The following is an 18,656-nucleotide window of genomic DNA, read 5'->3' on the forward strand; positions in this document are numbered from 1 at the left end:
CCAAAGAATCATCTGTATTCCCTGACTTCAATTACTTCATCCTCATTCTCTTTTGAAATTTTTTCCAGTTAGGTTTTAAGCTCATAACTGCAACAAAAGTGATTTGGTTAAGGACACAAATGTTTCTAAATTCAGTGTCAATTCTGTCTTTATCTAGCTTGAGTACTCAGCGGCATTGACAGAATAGTTTTCTATTTCCTACTTGAAACATCTTCTTCAGTTAGCTTCCAGTTCAGTTTCAGTCGCTCAGACGTGTCCAACTTTTTGTGACCCCATGGACTGCAGCACGCCAGGCTTCCCTGTCCATCACTAACTCCCGAGCTTGCTCAAACTCATGTCCATTGAGTTGGTGATGCCATCCAACTGTTTCATCATCCTTTGTCATCCCCTTCTCCTCCTGCCTTCAATTTTTCCCAGCATCAGGGTTTTTTCCATGAGTCAGTTCTTTGCATCAGGTGACCAAAGTATTGGAGCTTCAGCTTCAGTATCAGTCCTTCCATTGAATGTTCAGGACTGATTTCCTTTAGGATTCACTGGTTTGATTTCCTTGCAGTCCAAGAGACTCTCAAGAGTCTTCTCCAACACCACAGTTCAAAAGCATCAATTCTTTGGCACTCAGCTTTCTTTATAGTCCAACTCTCACATCCATATGTGACTACTGGAAAAACCATAGCCTTGACTAGATGGACCTTTGTTGGCAAAGTAATGTCTCTGCTTTTTAGCATGCTGTCTAGGTTGGTCATCAGTTCAGTTCAGTCACTCAGTCGTGTCCAACTCTTTGCGACCCCTTGGACTGCAGCACACCAGGCTTCCTTGTCCATCACCAACTCCCGGAGCTTATACAAACTTAAGTCCATCAAGTCGGTGATGCCATCCAACTGTCATAGCTTTTCTTCTAAGGAGCAAGCATCTTTTAATTTCATGGCTACAGTCACCATCTGCAGTGATTTTGGAGCCCAGAAAAATAATGTCTCTCACCATTTCCATTGTTTCCCCCTCTGCTTGCCATGAAGTGATGGGACCGGATGCCATCATCTCAGTTTTCTGAATGCTGAGTTTTAAGCCAACTTTTTCACTCTCCTCCTTTACTTTCATCAAGAGGCTCTTTAGTTCTTCGCTTTCTGCCATAAGTGTGGTGTCATTTGCATATCTGAGGTTATTGATATTTCTCTCGGCAACCTTGATTCCAGCTTGTGCTTCATCCAGCCCAGCATTTCACATGATGTATGCTGCATGTAAGTTATATAAGCAGGGTGACAATATACAGTCTTGACGTACTCCTTTCCCAATTTGGAACCAGTCTCTTGTTCCATGTCCAGTTTTAAATGTCACTTCTTGACCTGAATACAGACTTCTCACGAGGCAGGTCAGGTGGTCTGGTATTCCCATCTCTTGAAGAATTTTCCAGGTTGTTGTGATCCACACAGTCGAAGGTTTTGTCATAGTCAATAAAGCAGAAGTAGATGTTGTCTGGAACTCTCTTGCTTTTTTGATGATCCAGCAGATGTTGGCAATTTGATCTCTGGTTCCTCTGCCTTTGTTAAATCCATCTTGAATATCTGGAAGTTCATGGTTCATGTACTGTTGAAGCCTGGTTTGTAAAAAAATGAGTATCACTTCACTAGTGTGTGAGATGAGTGCAATTGTGCTGTAGTCTGAACATTCTTTGGCATTGCCTTTCTTTGGGATTGCCTTTCTTTGGGATTAGAATGAAAACGGACCTTTTCTAGTCCTGTGACCACTGCTGTGTTTTCCAGATTTTGTGGCATATTGAGTGCAACACTTTAACAGCATCATCTTTTAGGATATGAAATAGCTCCCCTGGAATTCTATCACCTCCATTAGCTTTGTTTGTAGTGATGCTTCCTAAGGCCCACTTGACTTCACATTTCAGGATGTCTGGCTCTAGGTGAGTGATCATCCATCGTGGTTTTCTTTTGTATAGTTCTTCTGTGTGTTCTTGCCACCTCTTCTTTATATCTTCTGCTTCTGTTAGGTCCATACCATTTCTGTCCTTTGTTGTGCCCATCTTTGCATGAAATGTTCCCTTGTTAGCTCTGATTTTCTTGAAGAGATCTCTCGTCTTTCCCATTCTGTTGTTTTCCTCTATTTCTTTGCACTGATCGCTGAGGAAGGCTTTCTTATCTCTCCTTGCTATTCTTTGGAACTCTGCATTCAAATGGGAATATCTTTCCTTTTCTCCTTTTCCTTTAGCTCCTCTTTTTTTCTCAGCTATTTGTAAGGCCTCCTAAGAGAACCCTTTTGCCTTTTTGCATTTCTTTTTCTTGGGGACAGTCTTGATCCCTGTCTGCTGTACAGTGTCACAAACCTCTGTCCATACTTCTTCAGGCTCTTTGTCTATCGGATCTAATCCCTTAAATGTATTTGTTACTTTCACTGTATAATCGTAAGGGATTTGATGTAGGTCATACCTGAATGGTCTAGTGGTTTTCCCTACTTTCTTCAATTTAAGTTGGATTTTGGCAATAAGAAGTTCATCAATGAGCCACAGTCAGCTCCCGATCTTGTTTTTGTTGACTGTATAGAGCTTCTCCATCTTTGACTGCAAAGAATATAATCAATCTGACTTTAGTGTTGACCATCTGGTGATGTCCATGTGTAGAGTCTTCTCATGTGTTGTTGGAAAAGGGTGTTTGCTATGATCAGTGTGTTCTCCTAGAAAAACTCTGTTAGCCTTTGCCCTGCTTTATTTTGTACTCCAAGGCCAAATTTGCCTGTTACTCCATATCTCTTGACTTCCTACTTTTGCGTTCCAGTCCCCTATGATGAAAAGGACATCTTTTTTGGGTGTTAGTTCTAGAAGGTCTTTTAGGTCTTCACAGAACCATTCAGAAAAACCTTGTGCACAACAGGAGACCCTACAGAGACTGAGCCAGACCTGCCTTTGAGTGTTTGAGTGTCTCCTGCAGAGGTATGGGTCAGCAGTGGCCTGCCGCAGGGGCAGGGGTTCTGAGTGCAGTAGACCTGGGTATGGCATAAGCCCTCTTGGAGAAGGTCACCATTAACCCCACCATAGAGCTACCAGAACTTACACAGGACTGGGGAAACAGACTCTTGGAGGGCACAAACAAAACCTTGTGTGCACCAGGACCCAGGAGAAAGGAGCAGTGACCCCACAAGAGACTGACCCAGACTTGCCCGTGAGTGCCCAGGAGTCTCCAGCAGAGGTATGGGTTGGCGATGGCCTGCTGCAGGGTTACAGGTACTGAGTGTGGAGTATGTGCACGGGACCTTTTGAAGGAGGTCGCCATTATCTTCATTACCTCCACCATAGTTTGGCCTCAGGTCAAACAACAGGGAGGGAGCACAGTCCCCCCCCCATCAACAGAAAATTAGCTTCCAAGGCAGCATAAACCCCTGGATTTCCTAGCCACTTTATTTTTTCTTCTCATTTATCCTATTTCCCTAAACTTTAATTGTTTGCAGGCCTCAGGACTCAATCCTTTGACCTTTCTTCTAGCTGGACTCTTGTAGAGATTTTACCCTATCTCTGAACTTTTAAGCCATGTCTGATGCTGATGGCCCCAATTTCATCCCCTGAATACAACTCTCTTCACTCATTCAAACTCTTCCATCCAACTTCCTACTCAATATCTCCACTTGAATAAGCACCTTGTACATCACCTGTCCAAAGCCAAACTCTCAATCTTCCTGGTACCTCCAACAATCTCCCCAACTTCAGTAAGTGGTAGGTTTATTTTTCCCATTGCTCACAGGCAGCACCTGTGTCAAAGTATAATTTTTTAAAAAAAGATAAATCCATGGCTCGTATACAAATATACAGTGGACATGTGCCAAAAATTTCTTAGCTCATGTATTAGGGAATCAGCAGGATGGTAAAGCTGATTCAGAAAGAATCAAAGACTCAAAAGAGGTAAAGCTGATTGAAAGGAGATGCTGATGTTGTGTAGTCAGTCAGGAAGGCAAGCAAAATAATTTTGCTGAATTGGAGACAAAAGTGGTTAATAATCTTTAGGACAGTACTATTGCTGAGGTTATCCTCTCTAATGGGTGGGAAATATTTGCCTCTCCAGTGCACACGTTTGCAAGGGAACATGTAACTTCACAGTAATGAAGTTATTTCACAATAGCAAATAGCAAGTCAACATCGGTATATGCCCTGGAGAATTCAATCATCCTTGCCCAGGCCTGTGAGACAACGGTCTATATAAAAAGAATGTATAGTCATCCCTTTGTCTTACTTCCAAGTTTTAGATAGTATTTCTTAACACCTTCAGTCATCTGTGATTTCTGTCTTATTTTCACACTTTACACCATCAAATCTCATTGACCTTAACTTCAATATATAACTGTAATCCTATCACTTCTCACAACAGTTACTGCTATCATTCTGGGCCAAACCATCCACATTTCTTTGCAAGATTGTTGACATTTCTCCCGACTGGTTTCCCTTACACTTTTATAGCATAGTTTCCTTTTTTTAAAAAATGTATTTGTTTTTAATTGGAGGATAATTACTTTACAATATTGTGTTGGTTTCTGCCATACATCAACATGAATCAGCCATGGGTATACATATGTCCCTTCCCTCTTCCTCCCTCCCACCTCCCATCCCATCCCACCCCTCTAGGTTGTCACCGAGCACCAGGTTTGAGCTCCCTGCCCCTACAGCAAACTCTCACTGGTATAGCACAGTTTCAATAAAAGAAACAGACTGATCCTAAAGTAAAAATTAGAGTGTAAGTCAGATTGTGGCCCTTCTGTTGTTAGCATCTTCTGAATTTATATCTCACTGTCCACTCCCCTCCCCCAAATAGAATAAGTCCTTATGTAAGTAAGAATTCCTGTAAGGCCTTACATAATCTGTACCTTTCCTCAAGCTTACAGTCTCTCTGAGTTTATCTCCTGCAGTACTCACTCTGGTCTCTCACAGAGATTGGCCCAGACAGGCTGCCTCACTGCTTTCTGAGCACACATAACCTATTTCACCCTCAAGGCCTTTTGACATTGTTCTCCCTGCTTGGAGTATTCTTCTTCCAAATACTCCCCTGACTCATTCCCTGTTTCCACTGGGTCTTGTTCAGATATCACTTTCTGAGTGAGGGCTTCCTTGACACCCTATTAAAAATCTACCCCATTCCCCCCACATTTCTGCCCCTGGCACTCCCCTCATCCTGTTTCTCCCCAATCTGGGGCAAGTATTTTTGTCTGTATCGTGCATGAAAATGTCCCAAAAGCCTAAAGCAGTATTTGGCACATGAATATTCTAATGTTTTTGAATGAATAAATGATTGAGTGCTATTTTTCCATCTATTTCTAGTATTATTTCTCATTTTCCTTTTAGATGGTCTAAATTAACTTTAAAATGAAGCTTTTATTTCTGATTTCCATCCTAATATTGTTTCTAATGAAATAAAATGAAAACGCATTTTTGTCTACATAAAAGACTCTGAGTTAGTCCTATGGAAGACACAGGGAAAATCAGACACAAGGATTTGCAATTTAGGGACTTCCCTGGTGGTCCAGTGGCTAAGACTCTGCACTCCCAATGCAGGGGGCCCAGGTTCGATCCCTGTTCAGGGAACTAGATCCCCCATGCCACAACTAAAGATTCCATGTGCCACAGTGAAGATCGAAGATCCTGTGTGCTACAACTAAGATCTGGCACAGCCAAATAAATAAATATTTTTTTTTAAAAAAAGGATTTGCAATCTAGTTAGTAATATAAGACTAGCAGATAAAAAGTTAAATGCTAAGGAAGGATATTAGTAACCTTTCACACCAAAAAAATTGATGAAATATTAAGAGACAGAACTACTTAACTACAAAAATAATTTGCTTTCTGAGCTTCACACTTTGCTGTTGTAGACTCAAAAGTTTATAGACAGTAATATATTTTCTGAAATATAAGAAAGGACTGTATTTAAATGTATAAAATACAAACCTTGCAAGAGGTTGCTAAATAGCATTGTTTTTATCAAAACTAACTGAGAAACTCATTGTGAGATGCAAACATTACAAAAATTGTATTTTCCTAGTTCTTGAGCAAGTGCATGAAGACCTATATGGGCGGGTGGGAGCCGGCCATCTTGTTCATGATATTTTCTTCAGTGCGGTTGCCTTCTCCTGTCCAGGATTTGTCTTTGTACAGAACCCCATGTTCTGCTTAGTTCTCATGTCCTTTCCTCCTGTTCTACCTGCCCCCAAACACAAATACATGTACACGTAGACACACATAGACACACATTTCTCCTGACTGTGTTTATGGAATGATCAGTTCTTCTATGATTCTGATCATAGAACTTAGAGGCTCATTCACTGTGTTGGGCATGTTTTGGTTTCAAACCAAGACTTCTGCCTATGGTTTACCATTTTTGGCTCTCTAATCTTATCACAAAAAAGAAATATTTAAAACATGTCTGCACTGCCCCTCTCACCATGATCTAAGCTCCTCAAACTAGTATCTAGATAAGTTGAATTCCAATATAACCAGTGCTGCTCTGAAAAGAATGTGCTTTGCTTAAGGAAAATGTTTATATTTCATTCCCTGGCTTCTTCCAAAAAAGGTTATAAGCTTCTTAGGTAAATGGCGAACAATGAAAGCAGCTTTATCAGCACAGCCTGTTTAATTTCTTTTGAAAGTAATGCTACTAACCTTTCTGCAGTATTTTGGTAGATACTGCAGAGAAAATATTATTTGTATGGTAGAGCTGCGAAATACAGCCAAAGTCAAAAGTTAAATATAACATACTTATTAAGGCTATGTACTCTTCCCATTTTGAAATTTTCTCTTCCCTTAGGGCAGGCACCAAGCTGTCTACATTTGATGCAATACTGACATCTGTAATGTTAAATAAATAGAAAATAATGAATCCTCAGATTGACTGTGACAGTTAAAAGACTTGTTCTCTGTCAAAACTGATCATAAGCAACAGTTTAAGACAAATTTCCCTTTTTAAATAACCAAATCTTTAACATTTGCTTTTGCAAGAGACATTATTGATCTTTAAATACTGTCAATAAATTAGAGGTTTAAAAATCTAATCATTTTCCTAATGTCTAGCAAAAGTTGAATTTAAGTATTAGATATTCAGTGTATCCAACATCTCCTCATTATTTCTGTGCTATAGAACTTCCCTTTCTAAATGTAGGTCAAATAAAAATCATGTTTCCTGTGCTTTCTTTAAAGTCATTCTTAATTTCTTTTCCTTTTTCTCTGTGCTATTTCTGCTTCCCTTGATGTTTAATGTTCCAAAGTAGTTGAAGAATGTCAAAATATATTGCCCTAGATATGTACATTGCTAATTATTATTTTGCCTGTCATCAAAGTCCTTTCAATTGTAGGAAGAAATCTGATACAAATCTTGAGAATAACTTATTGTTATTAGTTTCAAATGAATCCCATATGTTATAACAATAATCAATTAATTTTTGTTACTTATGTTGTCTTTCCAAAAGTGTTACATTTTTGTCTTAGGAAATTTATTTCCTTTTAAAAATTAGTTGATTTATTTTAACTGGAAGATAATTACTTTAAATATTGTGATGGTTTTTGCCATACATCAGTATGAATTGGCCATAGGTATACATGTATCCCCTCCATCCTGAATCCCCCTCTCACATCCCTTCACTTTATCCTTCCAGGTTGTCACAGAGCACCGGCTTTGGGTACCCCAGCAATCCCAGTACTGGGCATATACCTGAGGCAACCAGGATTAAAAAAGACACATGTACCCCAATGTTCATTGCAACACTATTTACAATAGCTCGGACATGGAAGCAACCTAGATGTCCATCGGCAGATGAGTGGATAAGGAAGTTGTGGTACATATACATGATAGAATATTACTCAGCTATAAAAAGGAACGCATTTGAGTCAGTTCTAATAACTAATTTATTTCTTTACAAGTCTAATGAAAGTCCTGAACTGTCTTCATAATACAGATTCCTAGAGTCTTAATCACTTTGTTTATAACAAAGTGTCATTAACAACAAGTATTATTAAACCAAATATTAACATTGAAATAATCACAGCAAATTTATACTAAGTAACAACTGACCACAAAGCTCTGCTACATCTTTTATGCACATATGCCATTTAATCATTGGGAGGCAGTGACATTAAAATCTTAATAAATGAGCAAGATAAAGTTTGGAAAGATCATTAAATGTGCTCTAGGTAATGCAGTGAAAGTAGGTCACACTGCCAAAAAAAGAGAATAGGAATATAAACATAGATTTGTCAGCCAACATTTCTTTAGCAAAGAATCTCACTTAAGATTTTTACAAATCCTAAGAGATAAGTGTAACATTATACCAATTTTATAGGTGAAGAAACTGAGGCAGTTAGGTTCTTTTCTCAAGATTACACAGCCACCAAGTAACACTCTATTTTATTGAATGACTCAGACAACAAATACTTTTTGAACGGTTACTATACCTGACATTGTGCTGGGCCCAAGGTTTATGAAGATGGCAAAGACACATTCCCGTCTTGTGGCAACTGACTGCCTTAGGAGAAACAAAGTAAGTGACATTAGTATGGTGCTGAGTGGGCTTCCCTGATGGCTCGGCAGTAAAGAATCTGCCTGCGATGCAGAAGACAAAGGAGATGTGAGTTCTAGCAAAGGAAATATTCACAGGGGCCTATGGGAGTTCATGGAGAGCAGTGCTCCATTTCACACATGGGAGGAGTGTGGAGGTGGAAGGAGGATACTGTTTAAACTGCATGTTGGAAGATGAGTAAAAACTAGCTGAGTGAAGAGAGGGAAAAGAGAGAGAGGCTATTCTAGAAAGAGGGGCAATAAGCAAGCTCAAAGGCTGGAGATGAAAGAAAGCTGGACAATTAGCAGGAGTTGCAAGTGTAGCCAGCAGAATAAAATGATGAGATAGAAGGAGAGATGAGGCAGGGAAAGCAGCAGGCATGAGACTGGAACTTCGGGAAGGCTGTTCTAGCTGTCTGGACTTTTTATTCTGAAGGCAGTGAGTGTGTGTGTTTGCACTCAGATGCTCAGTCATGTCCATTTGTGACACCATGGATTGTAGCCCTCCAGGCTCCTCTGTCCATGGGGCTTTCCAGGCAAGAACACTGGAGTGGGTTGCCATTTCCTCCTCCAAGGTGACAGGAAGCTGCAAAAAGAACTCTTGATAGGACAGATCAGAGTGCTCTGACAGGTGTGGCAATTGAATTGGAGTAAGAAAGTATGAAGCCAGTGTCGTAAATATCACGAAATGATAAATCTTAAACTAAATCATTGACTGCTGGAATTGAAGAATAAAAAGAGAGATTAAAGTAGCAAACTCACAGTATTTGGTAAATGGGATAGGTTTGGGGAGCCTGAGAGAAAAGTAATGTTTTAAGATGACATCCGAATTTCTGGGAGCTTCTTGTGGTTTGTAGGTTTTGTGTAAAGAGCATGTCTGTGTGATATGATTGAATCAACTACATATACCCTTCTGACTAGCCTATTTGTCATTAAAATGTTAAGTGAAAAAACATGTAACTGTGCATATCTTTTTTTTTTTCCTGAATTGTATTTACTATAGAAGTAGAGTAGTTCAGATGCCAATAAACTGTTTCAATGCCTGAACTAAATAAATTAGCCAAGGGATGGTTCCTTAACTCTTGTCACTAAAAATTTTACTTACTTTTAAAACTGCAGAGTTGCTGGGGGTGTATCTTCTGCATATCTTTGGTTGCTTTAGTGATTGAGCATCATACAATAATGCTGTGACGGTGGAAAGAAAATACGTTATTATGTTGATCAAAGGAACTTTTGAAAGCTGCCAATTCAGTTAATAAAATTTTTTTTTCCTTACTTAATCTTTTGCTTATTCATTCTGAAATAATGATTACATAATCTGGGAACAAAAGAAAAGAATGAGTCTATCTTCTCTAATTGTGGACTGTGAATTTGTTTGGAGAATGAAAGTTAAAGATTTGGAATCCCATTAAGGTTGCCTAAACTAAACATTGTGTCTGTTGAGGTGAACTGTCCTACACCTGAGAATTCTCTAGGGTTCTTGGGGTGTGTTCTTACTCCACTTCAGGCACCATGATTTTCTGGGCTAGTATAGAAGTTGTAACCAGTTTAGGGGGTTAGAGAAAGGAGATTAAACATGCAGGTATTAGTATTCAACCCACTGGGTTTCTGAGAAGTGTTTATTAATCAGCCCTGCCTGAGTGACAAAAGCTAGAAAAACTCCTGAAGGTAGAGGTCCTGCTTCCTGTGTAGAACTGCTGAGGGCAGGAGGACTCTTTAGCTGCACATCTCACTATGGAACAGCAGTCCATGAGTAGAAACTGTTTATCTGTCTGGTAATGAAGAAATCCAATGAGTAGAGCAAGAAAGGAACCTAAAGATGAGAGCTGGCATGCCTGATGGTGGTCCCAGAGATGCCAGGTAAGGGGATGAGCAGAAGTCCACCTCAGATGGGCCGTGACGATAGTGATGCTTCAGCCTTGCCTAAGCCAATGGAAGAGTTGAGGAACTGCAGCCACGTCCACCAGCAGAGAAGTCAGCATGGACCAAACCTCACTCACACCCCAGAACCTCCAGAGCTTCATCACAGATAACAAAGAAAAGGGGAGGGGGAAGAAATTCTGAGAAGAATCCTGAAGTGACTGAGTAGTTTCCCTAAAGAAATCCAGTTTAAAGTGGAAGTAACTGAGTTGTTTTGTTTTAAAGGAATTCAAGTGTAGGCTATCAAATAGAGTCAAGGCTTGAGAGCTACATGTGGTTATAGAAAATGAATGAGTGTAGACAGTGGTGAGAGTAACTGCAGAATTACTGTCAGGGTGTAGGCTGCTGGTTGGAGGTTGATGGCTGGGTGCCCAAGCATTGTGCCTGGAAGTGGAAAGGGTGTGAGCCTTAGAAGAGACAGATGAGATTCCTCTGCTGGGTGGAAAGGGTGTGAGCCTTAGAAGAGACAGATGAAATTCCTCTGCTGGGTGACCTGGGGAAAATTATTTTACTTCACTATTTTACTTCACTTTATAATAAGATAAATTATTTTATTTCCCCCAGTAAAATGGGTTTAAAAAAGAAAAATAAACGTATTTCTGTCGAAATGCATGCTTTGCCATACTAGAGAATGACTGTTTCTGTATAGTGAGAAAAGCACTGGTTCGTAAGATGCCACTGGCCTGTGTCCTAACTATGCTGCCTATTCAGAAGGGAACTCTGTCTTCTCTCTGTAGTATTCTGGGAAGAATTAAGTAAGATGGAAATCATCTCTTTCTTCAAAGTGTGAGATTATTTATGAATATTAGTACTGGCTCCAAAGTTTGGCTGGCAGGTCAATCTTTCCTCATTTTGTCCCTGTATGAACAACCTATGCAGGCTTCCTACATCATCATCAGTCAATTTTGATCTTTTTTCCCAAGAAAAACCATCCATTTCATGAGATTTTATGTTTATTTGTAAGCATATGTAGCCAATATTCTCTGAAACGTTTAAAGTTTTCTTTTCAGCTTTTTCCATGGTTCCAATTTTATTTAAAATTTTTTCTATATTAGATTTCTGAAAAGTTGGTCAATACTATAGCTGTTTTTCTAAATACCTCTTTTATTTCCTGTTTAAAAATTTTTTTATATTAATTACTTCATTCTGCCTCCTTTCCTTGGGCCTTTTATTCTCTTAAAATTTCCAAATTGGGTATTATTTTCATTTTTTTTCCTATTTTAAAATAACAAGCATTTAAGAATACAAATTATTCATAAGTACTATTCATTCATTTACTTTATTAATAATATGTTTAAGGCCATTAAATTAATTATATCTGTAGTTTATTGTATTCCTTAAATGATATGTAGCAATTTTATCTTTATTATTCTCAAAGTTGGTGTTATTGACAAAATATTTTGAACTTTTAAATACCTAAACAATTTGATTAAAAAATGTAGTCATATTTATGTAAAATTTATATTTTATAAAATATATAACTTTTTGCTACCAAGTATTTGAGCAGTGTTTAATTCTTACTTAGATACTTGACCTGCCAGTATATATTTTTTGTTGCTAAGTAGTATGTTTGAAAATATAACAATTAATTTCATTTTATTAATAGTAACAAAGCTATTATTTATACTCTGATTTATGCCTTTTATTTGCTTTATATATTTTGACAATGAATTGTTAAATCATATTTACTATAGTCCTTATCTATATTACTTTTTTTAAATTTCTAATAGTGTTTTTCTTGATGCATTTTGATACCATATTGTCGTTGTTGTTTAGTTGCTAAATTGGTCCACCTCTTTGCAACCCCTTGGATTATAGCCTGCCAGGCTCCCCTGTCCATGGGATTTCCCAGGTAAGAATACTGAAGTAAGGTTTCCATTTCCTTCTCTGGGGGATCTCCCTGACCCAGGGATTGAACCTGCATCTCCTGCATTGACAGATTCTTTGCCACTGGGCCACCTAGGAAGCCCTGACACTATATTATTCACCTATAATAGTGGATCTGTTGTGGTGTAGTTTAGATGATGCCTTTTATCAATCAAGAATGACCTTACATGGGACTTCCCTGGTAATCCAGTGGGTAAGACTCTGTGCTGCAATGCAGGGGGCCAGGTTCAATCCCTGGTCAGGGAACTAGATCCCACATGCAGCAATTAAGAGTTCTCATGTCACAACTAAAGATCCTGCATGCTGAAGATCTTGAGAGTGCTGTAACTAAGACACAGTGCAGCCAAATTAATAAATAAGTATTTTTTAAAAATGACCTTACTTTAAGGTTTTCTACCAGATGGTTGACTTTGGATAATGTTAGTGACATTAATTTTGCTTTACATGAAGAGTTTAATTCTTAACTGCTATTTTTTGCATATTTATGATCATCTTTCTAAATTATACTAGAACTATTTTTCTTTTATTTTAATGAATTTTCTCCTGGCATAATCTAACTCATTATTCACTAAAGAACAAAAATGCTACCATGAGTGCAAGCTTATTAAATATTTCCCCTGATTTTCTCATGCTGTGTTATTAAACACACCTTATCTGAATATATCTAGGCCATTACCCAATTTTAGCACTTTCCCAACTGTTTTCCTTTCAGTAGTTTTCTTTCTGATTTTGATTAATTACAAGGTTACTGTTGGGAGGAAACTGTTAAATTAAAATCACTCACAAATAGAAGAAGTTTGGTTCTTTGAGTATTGTATTCTCAGTCTTGAAATACAATAGCCTTAATGACAAGAATTCTTGCTGTTTTCTTTTCACACATTGATGAAAAATGATAATTTTGGAAGCTAAAGAACACTTAGTCCTTTGAAAAAAGAGCAAGTAAGCATGCAGAAAGGGAGAGAAGTGCCCTAGACAAACAAGAGGATTAGAACAGGAGTTAACTGCTGCTTATACCCCATCTGCTTTCCAAATGTGGATCACTCCTTGAGGTCTGCATGAAGCAGAAGATGTGGGTAAGGGCAGAGGCTCATGGCTGGAAAACCTTTATTACACTTGTCAGCGATGGCTTCAATCATGCTAAATATTGAAAGAGACTTTATCCAAGGAGCCTTCTTCTTTTCAGATTTGAGATCAACAGTAATGTAATTTCTGAGTCCAAATCAATAATTTTCTGTCTCTCCTTTTTCCAACTAAATCTCTCATTTTTCCAAGAAAAATGTTATAGATCTTCTGTAACCAATTTATTTATGGAAGATTTCCTTTTCTGTACACACTCTTTGCTTTGGTTTAATTTTTAATGGGTTTCACTGTAAGAAGCTTCTTCGAGTGAACCAGAGGTTAAACTTGATGATGAGAGAGCTCTGACTCATTCAAATATTTCATCTTTTTCTGGGACATAGATCTTTACTTTGACCTTTAGTCTCTCTTGCCATACTAGTCTTAGCCAGAAGATAATTACAGCAGGATGATTTTCCTAATTGTCACAAAGGAAGTTATTATTTTTTGGAAAAACCTGTATTTTAAAAATTGACTAGTTTTCCTTATGTTTGTTATACCCTAACTATTTAAAAACCACCCTTTTAGATCCTTGTCCTAAGATAAATTTATTTGCCTTCGGCTTTTTTTGGTTGTTACTGTTATGTTTTCTTATGTTTAGTGTCAATAGCTTCTAATTACCTACAGTTGATTGTTTCGTAGGAATCTGTGAGAGCTGAAAGATGTTAAAGGAAAACATTCCTACCATTAGCAAAGCTCTATGTGTCCACTGGGGTCATGAGATGATATAGTGAGCTTCAAAGAACCGACACAAGTCACGCATATAATGAGATCGTGACAAAAAAAGCCATTAATTAAAAACAGCTTCAACAACATTACACTGGAAATTAGAAACATGAAACTAAAAATATTTCAGAGACCTGGAGAAAATATCAGTTCAAGGAAAATACTCCTGACCAAGAAATATTGTATTTGTTCTATAAATGATGAGAGAGCTTATTTGACTTTATCTGGTTTGTTCACTATTAATGGCCTTTTCAATGTCATGGCCTCCTGTGCCGTGGCTTTATTTACTAGGCAGATGACTCTGGAGTAATCTGTTAAGCTAAGTTGCAGGTTCCTCACCTATAACCTAAGGGTGATAGTCTCCTGCCTCTTTGTCTCAAAGAAGTACAAAGGAACAGGGAGGTGATGTTGAATGTTCTCTTTAAAACTGAAAAATATGATACAAGTGTAAGTTATGATTAATGCTCTTTTGGTCACACAGTGCAATCTCCATTGTCTTGCAAACCACATCTCACATGCAATGATGACAAATCACTTCTAGTTCCCAGGACTGTCCTGGCTTTAGTAATGAAAACTCCATTTTTCCTCTGGGGAACCCCTCTGTTGCAGGCAAACTGAAATATTGTTCACGCTATAATGTGTAGGAGGCCATAGTTCATAACATGTACTGAATTCTCAATTCAGTTTGTGGTTTCACTCTTCAATAGTAGAATTAACATGTTCATTAATTTGTTCATCATAAATTTTGGAGCATCCACAATACAACAGCACTTTTCTTTAAGATATTGCTGATATAAAGTTAAACAAAACATTGGGTTTCTGCTCTCAGAGAAAAGTCCATTCTATTCTAAGAGAGAGAAAACAAATAAACATACTAAAAAGAACATAACTGTAAGTTGGGAGAAATATGCTGAAGAAAAAAAGTAAACTTATATGTGCTAAATTGCTTCAGTCATGTCTGACTCTCTGCAGCCCCACAGATTGTAGTCTGCCAGGCTTCTCTGTCCATGGGATTCTCCAGGCAAAAATACTGGAGTGGGTTGCCATGCCCTCGTCCAGGGTATCTTCCCAAACCAGGGATCGAACCTGCTTGGGATCTATGTTTCCTGCATTGGCCGGTGGGTTCTTTACCACTAATACCACCTGGGAAGCCCAGAAACATCTGCTATGGTTGCCTTCTCCACTTTGCTAGCCTGTTAGGTGTGAGATGGTGGTGGTTTAGTGACTAAGTTGTGTCTTACTCTTTTGCAACCCCACGAACTGTAGTCTGCCAGGCTCCTCTGTCTATGGGATTTTCCAGGCAAGAATATTGGGTTGCCATTTACTTCTTCAGGGGATCTTCCTGACCCGGGGATGGAAGCCGGGTCTCCTGCATTGCAGGTAGTCTACTGCATTGCAGGTGGGTTCTTTACCAACTGAGCCATCAGGGAAGCCCAAACTTCTGTAAAAGGCAGTAAAAGGGGAGACCATCTTTAGACTAAGATGGGAAGGGGACTATGTGAATTACTCCTAAGGCCTGAAGGATTTTAAAGAGCCAGTGGGAGAACAGTGGAATGTGAAGGAGGGGAAGGTTTGGGTGGGGGCAACTCCAGGCAGAGGAAAGAACATTATGTGTTGGATTTATCTACTCCCATTTTGTATCTTTTATAGAGCACAACTCCTGGCAGAAAGTAGGTAGGTGCTGAAGGACAGCCTGCCGAATTAACAAATGTCTCCAAGACATAATTAATAGTTAATTCTAGAGGTTCAGTCCCTTCCATCCCTTACTGGGAGAGATCATTTGGGGGCAGAGTCACCTTTCTGCTATTCCTCACATCACTCTGAGAAAGTGAGCCTCTTGCCTCAACTATCTTTAACACTGTATATGATCATAAGATCATGGCATCCTGTCCAAAGTCATCTCTGTTCGTTGCCCACTTGAGAAACCCATGCCTAATGCCCTGTAGTCCTTTAAGACTTATGACACTGGTTACAACTAGGACTGAAGATTGATGGCAGGAGGAGAAGGGGACGACAGAGGATGAGACGGTTGGATGGCATCACTGATTCAATGGACATGAGTTTGAGCAAGCTCTGGGAGTAGGTGATGGACAGGGAAGCCTGGTGTGCTGCAGTCCATGGGGTCACAAAGAGTCAGACACGGCTGAGCGACTGAACTGAACTGAACTGAACAATTAGGACTAGTCATAAATCTTAGGGGATTCTTTGGCTTTTTACATTTTCATTTTAAAGAATTAACAGATTTTGTACATAGACACTTTGAAGTACTATGAATGATGTTATTGTTTTCCCTACATTTGCCTTTTACATGAAAAGTTTTAGCTTTTCTGCTTACACGTTTGGTTACTTGTCTATTTCGGAACATTTGTTTTAATTAAACAGAAATTTGCTACTCAGTGTTCTGGTCCGCCTTGAAGTCCTTTTCCCTTTATCACACCCATGATAAATTACTAGAAGCCCTTTAATGACAGGTTTATTTGCAGGAAACCTAACAAGATCTCTTTAGCTGGTTGTTCTTTCTTTTCTTTAGAATTTTCTAGATATTGGTTGTTTTCTTATGGTAATTGCCATTTAAAAAAAACCTTATAATATAGTTATTTATGCACGTGGCTATGCTTGTTTGTAAGCGTCTTAAGAACATGATCATTATTTATTTCTCATTCCTGTTTAGGTTCTCCTCTCTCTCTTCCCTCTCACCCTTGTTTGTGCTGTGGATATGGTGGTCCTAAATAAGTAATCATTTGTTGAATGAAAGAAAAATGCTTCTAGATGATACAAAACCAAATGGAAAACTTTTGAGACTAACTAGAAGCAAATAATTGAAGTTTGAAAAATAAAAATGGGGGGGGGTGGTTACAAAGTGGTAGTAGACATTGTTATTGTGTCCTCTATCGAGATAAAGATAATTAAGCCAAAGGATGCTGGGTCATGGATCAATCAGCACTCTTCTTTATCAGAGGAGAAGGGAGCCAATGAGTCTTGTGTTGTAAGAGGAATGATTGCAACCTGGTCAGATTGTTCCAGTACATTCTAGAGTTTTCTTGTTTGAAGGCATCAATCTTGAAGTTAAAACTGGCAGATCCTATAGTCAAAGAAAGAGAAAGGGTTACTGCAAGCTTTGTGGCTATATGGTGGTGCTCTCCTTGAGCCTCCAATTGGACTTGCCTCTGATGGCACAGAATTGCTCTTTGCCCCATGTGCCAAAATCAGGTATTTGGAAGGGTAGAATTAATGAGATCATAGGCCCTAAAGTCAAGCATGGATGTCAGTCCTGTGTTGCTTTATATCGTTTGTTCATCTAATCCTGCCAATTACTGCAATCCGGTCAGATGATTATATCAAACAGAATAGAAAATTAAATTTTAATTTTTCATTTATAGATTAAATGAAATGAAGGAGTAATTTTTTTTGGATTACTAACTTGGCTGATGGGTGGATAAGAGAGTCCTTTTGAGAGCCTCAGGTCCCCAAATCGCTCTTGCTATAGAATTAGACCTGTCTACTGTTTTATGGAGGACTTTGCCTTCCCACAATACTCACTTCTCTAAATTTCAAATAAAAAATAAGCTTGTATATATTTTTTACATTTTTGGAAACAATTATATTTTACATGTTTTAAATGTTATACTGGATATTGAGCAACTAATGTGTATGAATTACTAGTATAAACAGAAAAAGCAGCAATTTTTAGAGAGAGGGAACTCATCATTAGAGAGTAATGTTTTAGATTAACACGTGCTTCTTGATTTTTTTTAGCCATATGTTACTTCTTTCTTCTTTTGTGGAACCCACATTTAGAAAAGTCTGGACATTATCAGGTAATGAAGTATTTTTCCATTTTTTAAATTAATTTCACATGTGTGAATCAGAATTTCTGGGAAGCCTGTGATATAGAATTAAATTGCAATCATTTCAGCCAACTGCAAGAAACAGTCACATGACATGTTATTGGTCAGTAGTATTTGTTAAATTAAATGTCAGAGTAGAAAAGTAATGAATTGTTAATAGAAACATTGTTAAAGTTTACTTAATGTAAAGAGCCATTCTATCCAAGCACTACTTTAATTTAAACATTACTCCTATTTCAAGTTAATACTATTTGAAAGTCCACACAGTATCAGCAGCCACTTGGATTTTTCTACAAACTAAAAACATAATGTCTTTCCCACTTATTTTTTCACACATAGCTATGTACTACTTTGTGATCATTCATGTTTGTTTCTACATGTATTCATGTCTTGTCTTCCTAAGAAGAGGCTTTTGTTTTTCTTGGCAATGTATCCTTTTATCCATCCAAATATTCTTCATCGGAATTCCTGGTATTAGACCCAGAGGAGTCAGTGGCAAAAGACAGCCTTTTCCTCAAGGGACTCGGAATTTAGAAGAGTCACCTCACAGGTATCATAGAGATAAAGGGAAAGCATTGCAGATATTTGCTTGCATAAAGTTAGCAACCTTAACATGTCACCATTTTACTTATCT

The 18,656-nt window shown here is 38.2% G+C and overlaps 1 protein-coding gene and 1 non-coding gene across 3 annotated transcripts in view; one reads left to right on the top strand and one right to left on the bottom strand.

Annotated features, from left to right (window-relative positions):
* The window catches only part of LOC133044015 (uncharacterized), a 247,629-nt gene that overhangs the window by 98,674 nt on the left and 130,299 nt on the right, over window positions 1-18,656 (bottom strand). The window contains exons 4-5 of one of the 2 annotated variants that reach the window (XR_009689812.1): window positions 9,631-9,710; window positions 8,423-8,493 (exon numbers count right to left, since the gene is read on the bottom strand). Coding sequence is in view for 1 of the 2 variants with exons in the window: in XM_061125579.1 (XP_060981562.1) it covers window positions 8,423-8,493 (71 nt within the window). In the remaining variant the exon portion in view is untranslated. The remainder of the gene's footprint in view (window positions 1-8,422; window positions 8,494-9,630; window positions 9,711-18,656) is intronic. The other variant, XM_061125579.1, reaches the window with a different exon arrangement.
* Window positions 5,494-5,566, top strand: TRNAG-CCC (transfer RNA glycine (anticodon CCC)). Its single transcript has one exon. It is a non-coding gene; the product is annotated as a tRNA-Gly (tRNA).

Source organism: Dama dama, chromosome 3 (genome assembly GCF_033118175.1).
Source record: "Dama dama isolate Ldn47 chromosome 3, ASM3311817v1, whole genome shotgun sequence".
Taxonomy (NCBI): domain Eukaryota; kingdom Metazoa; phylum Chordata; class Mammalia; order Artiodactyla; family Cervidae; genus Dama; species Dama dama.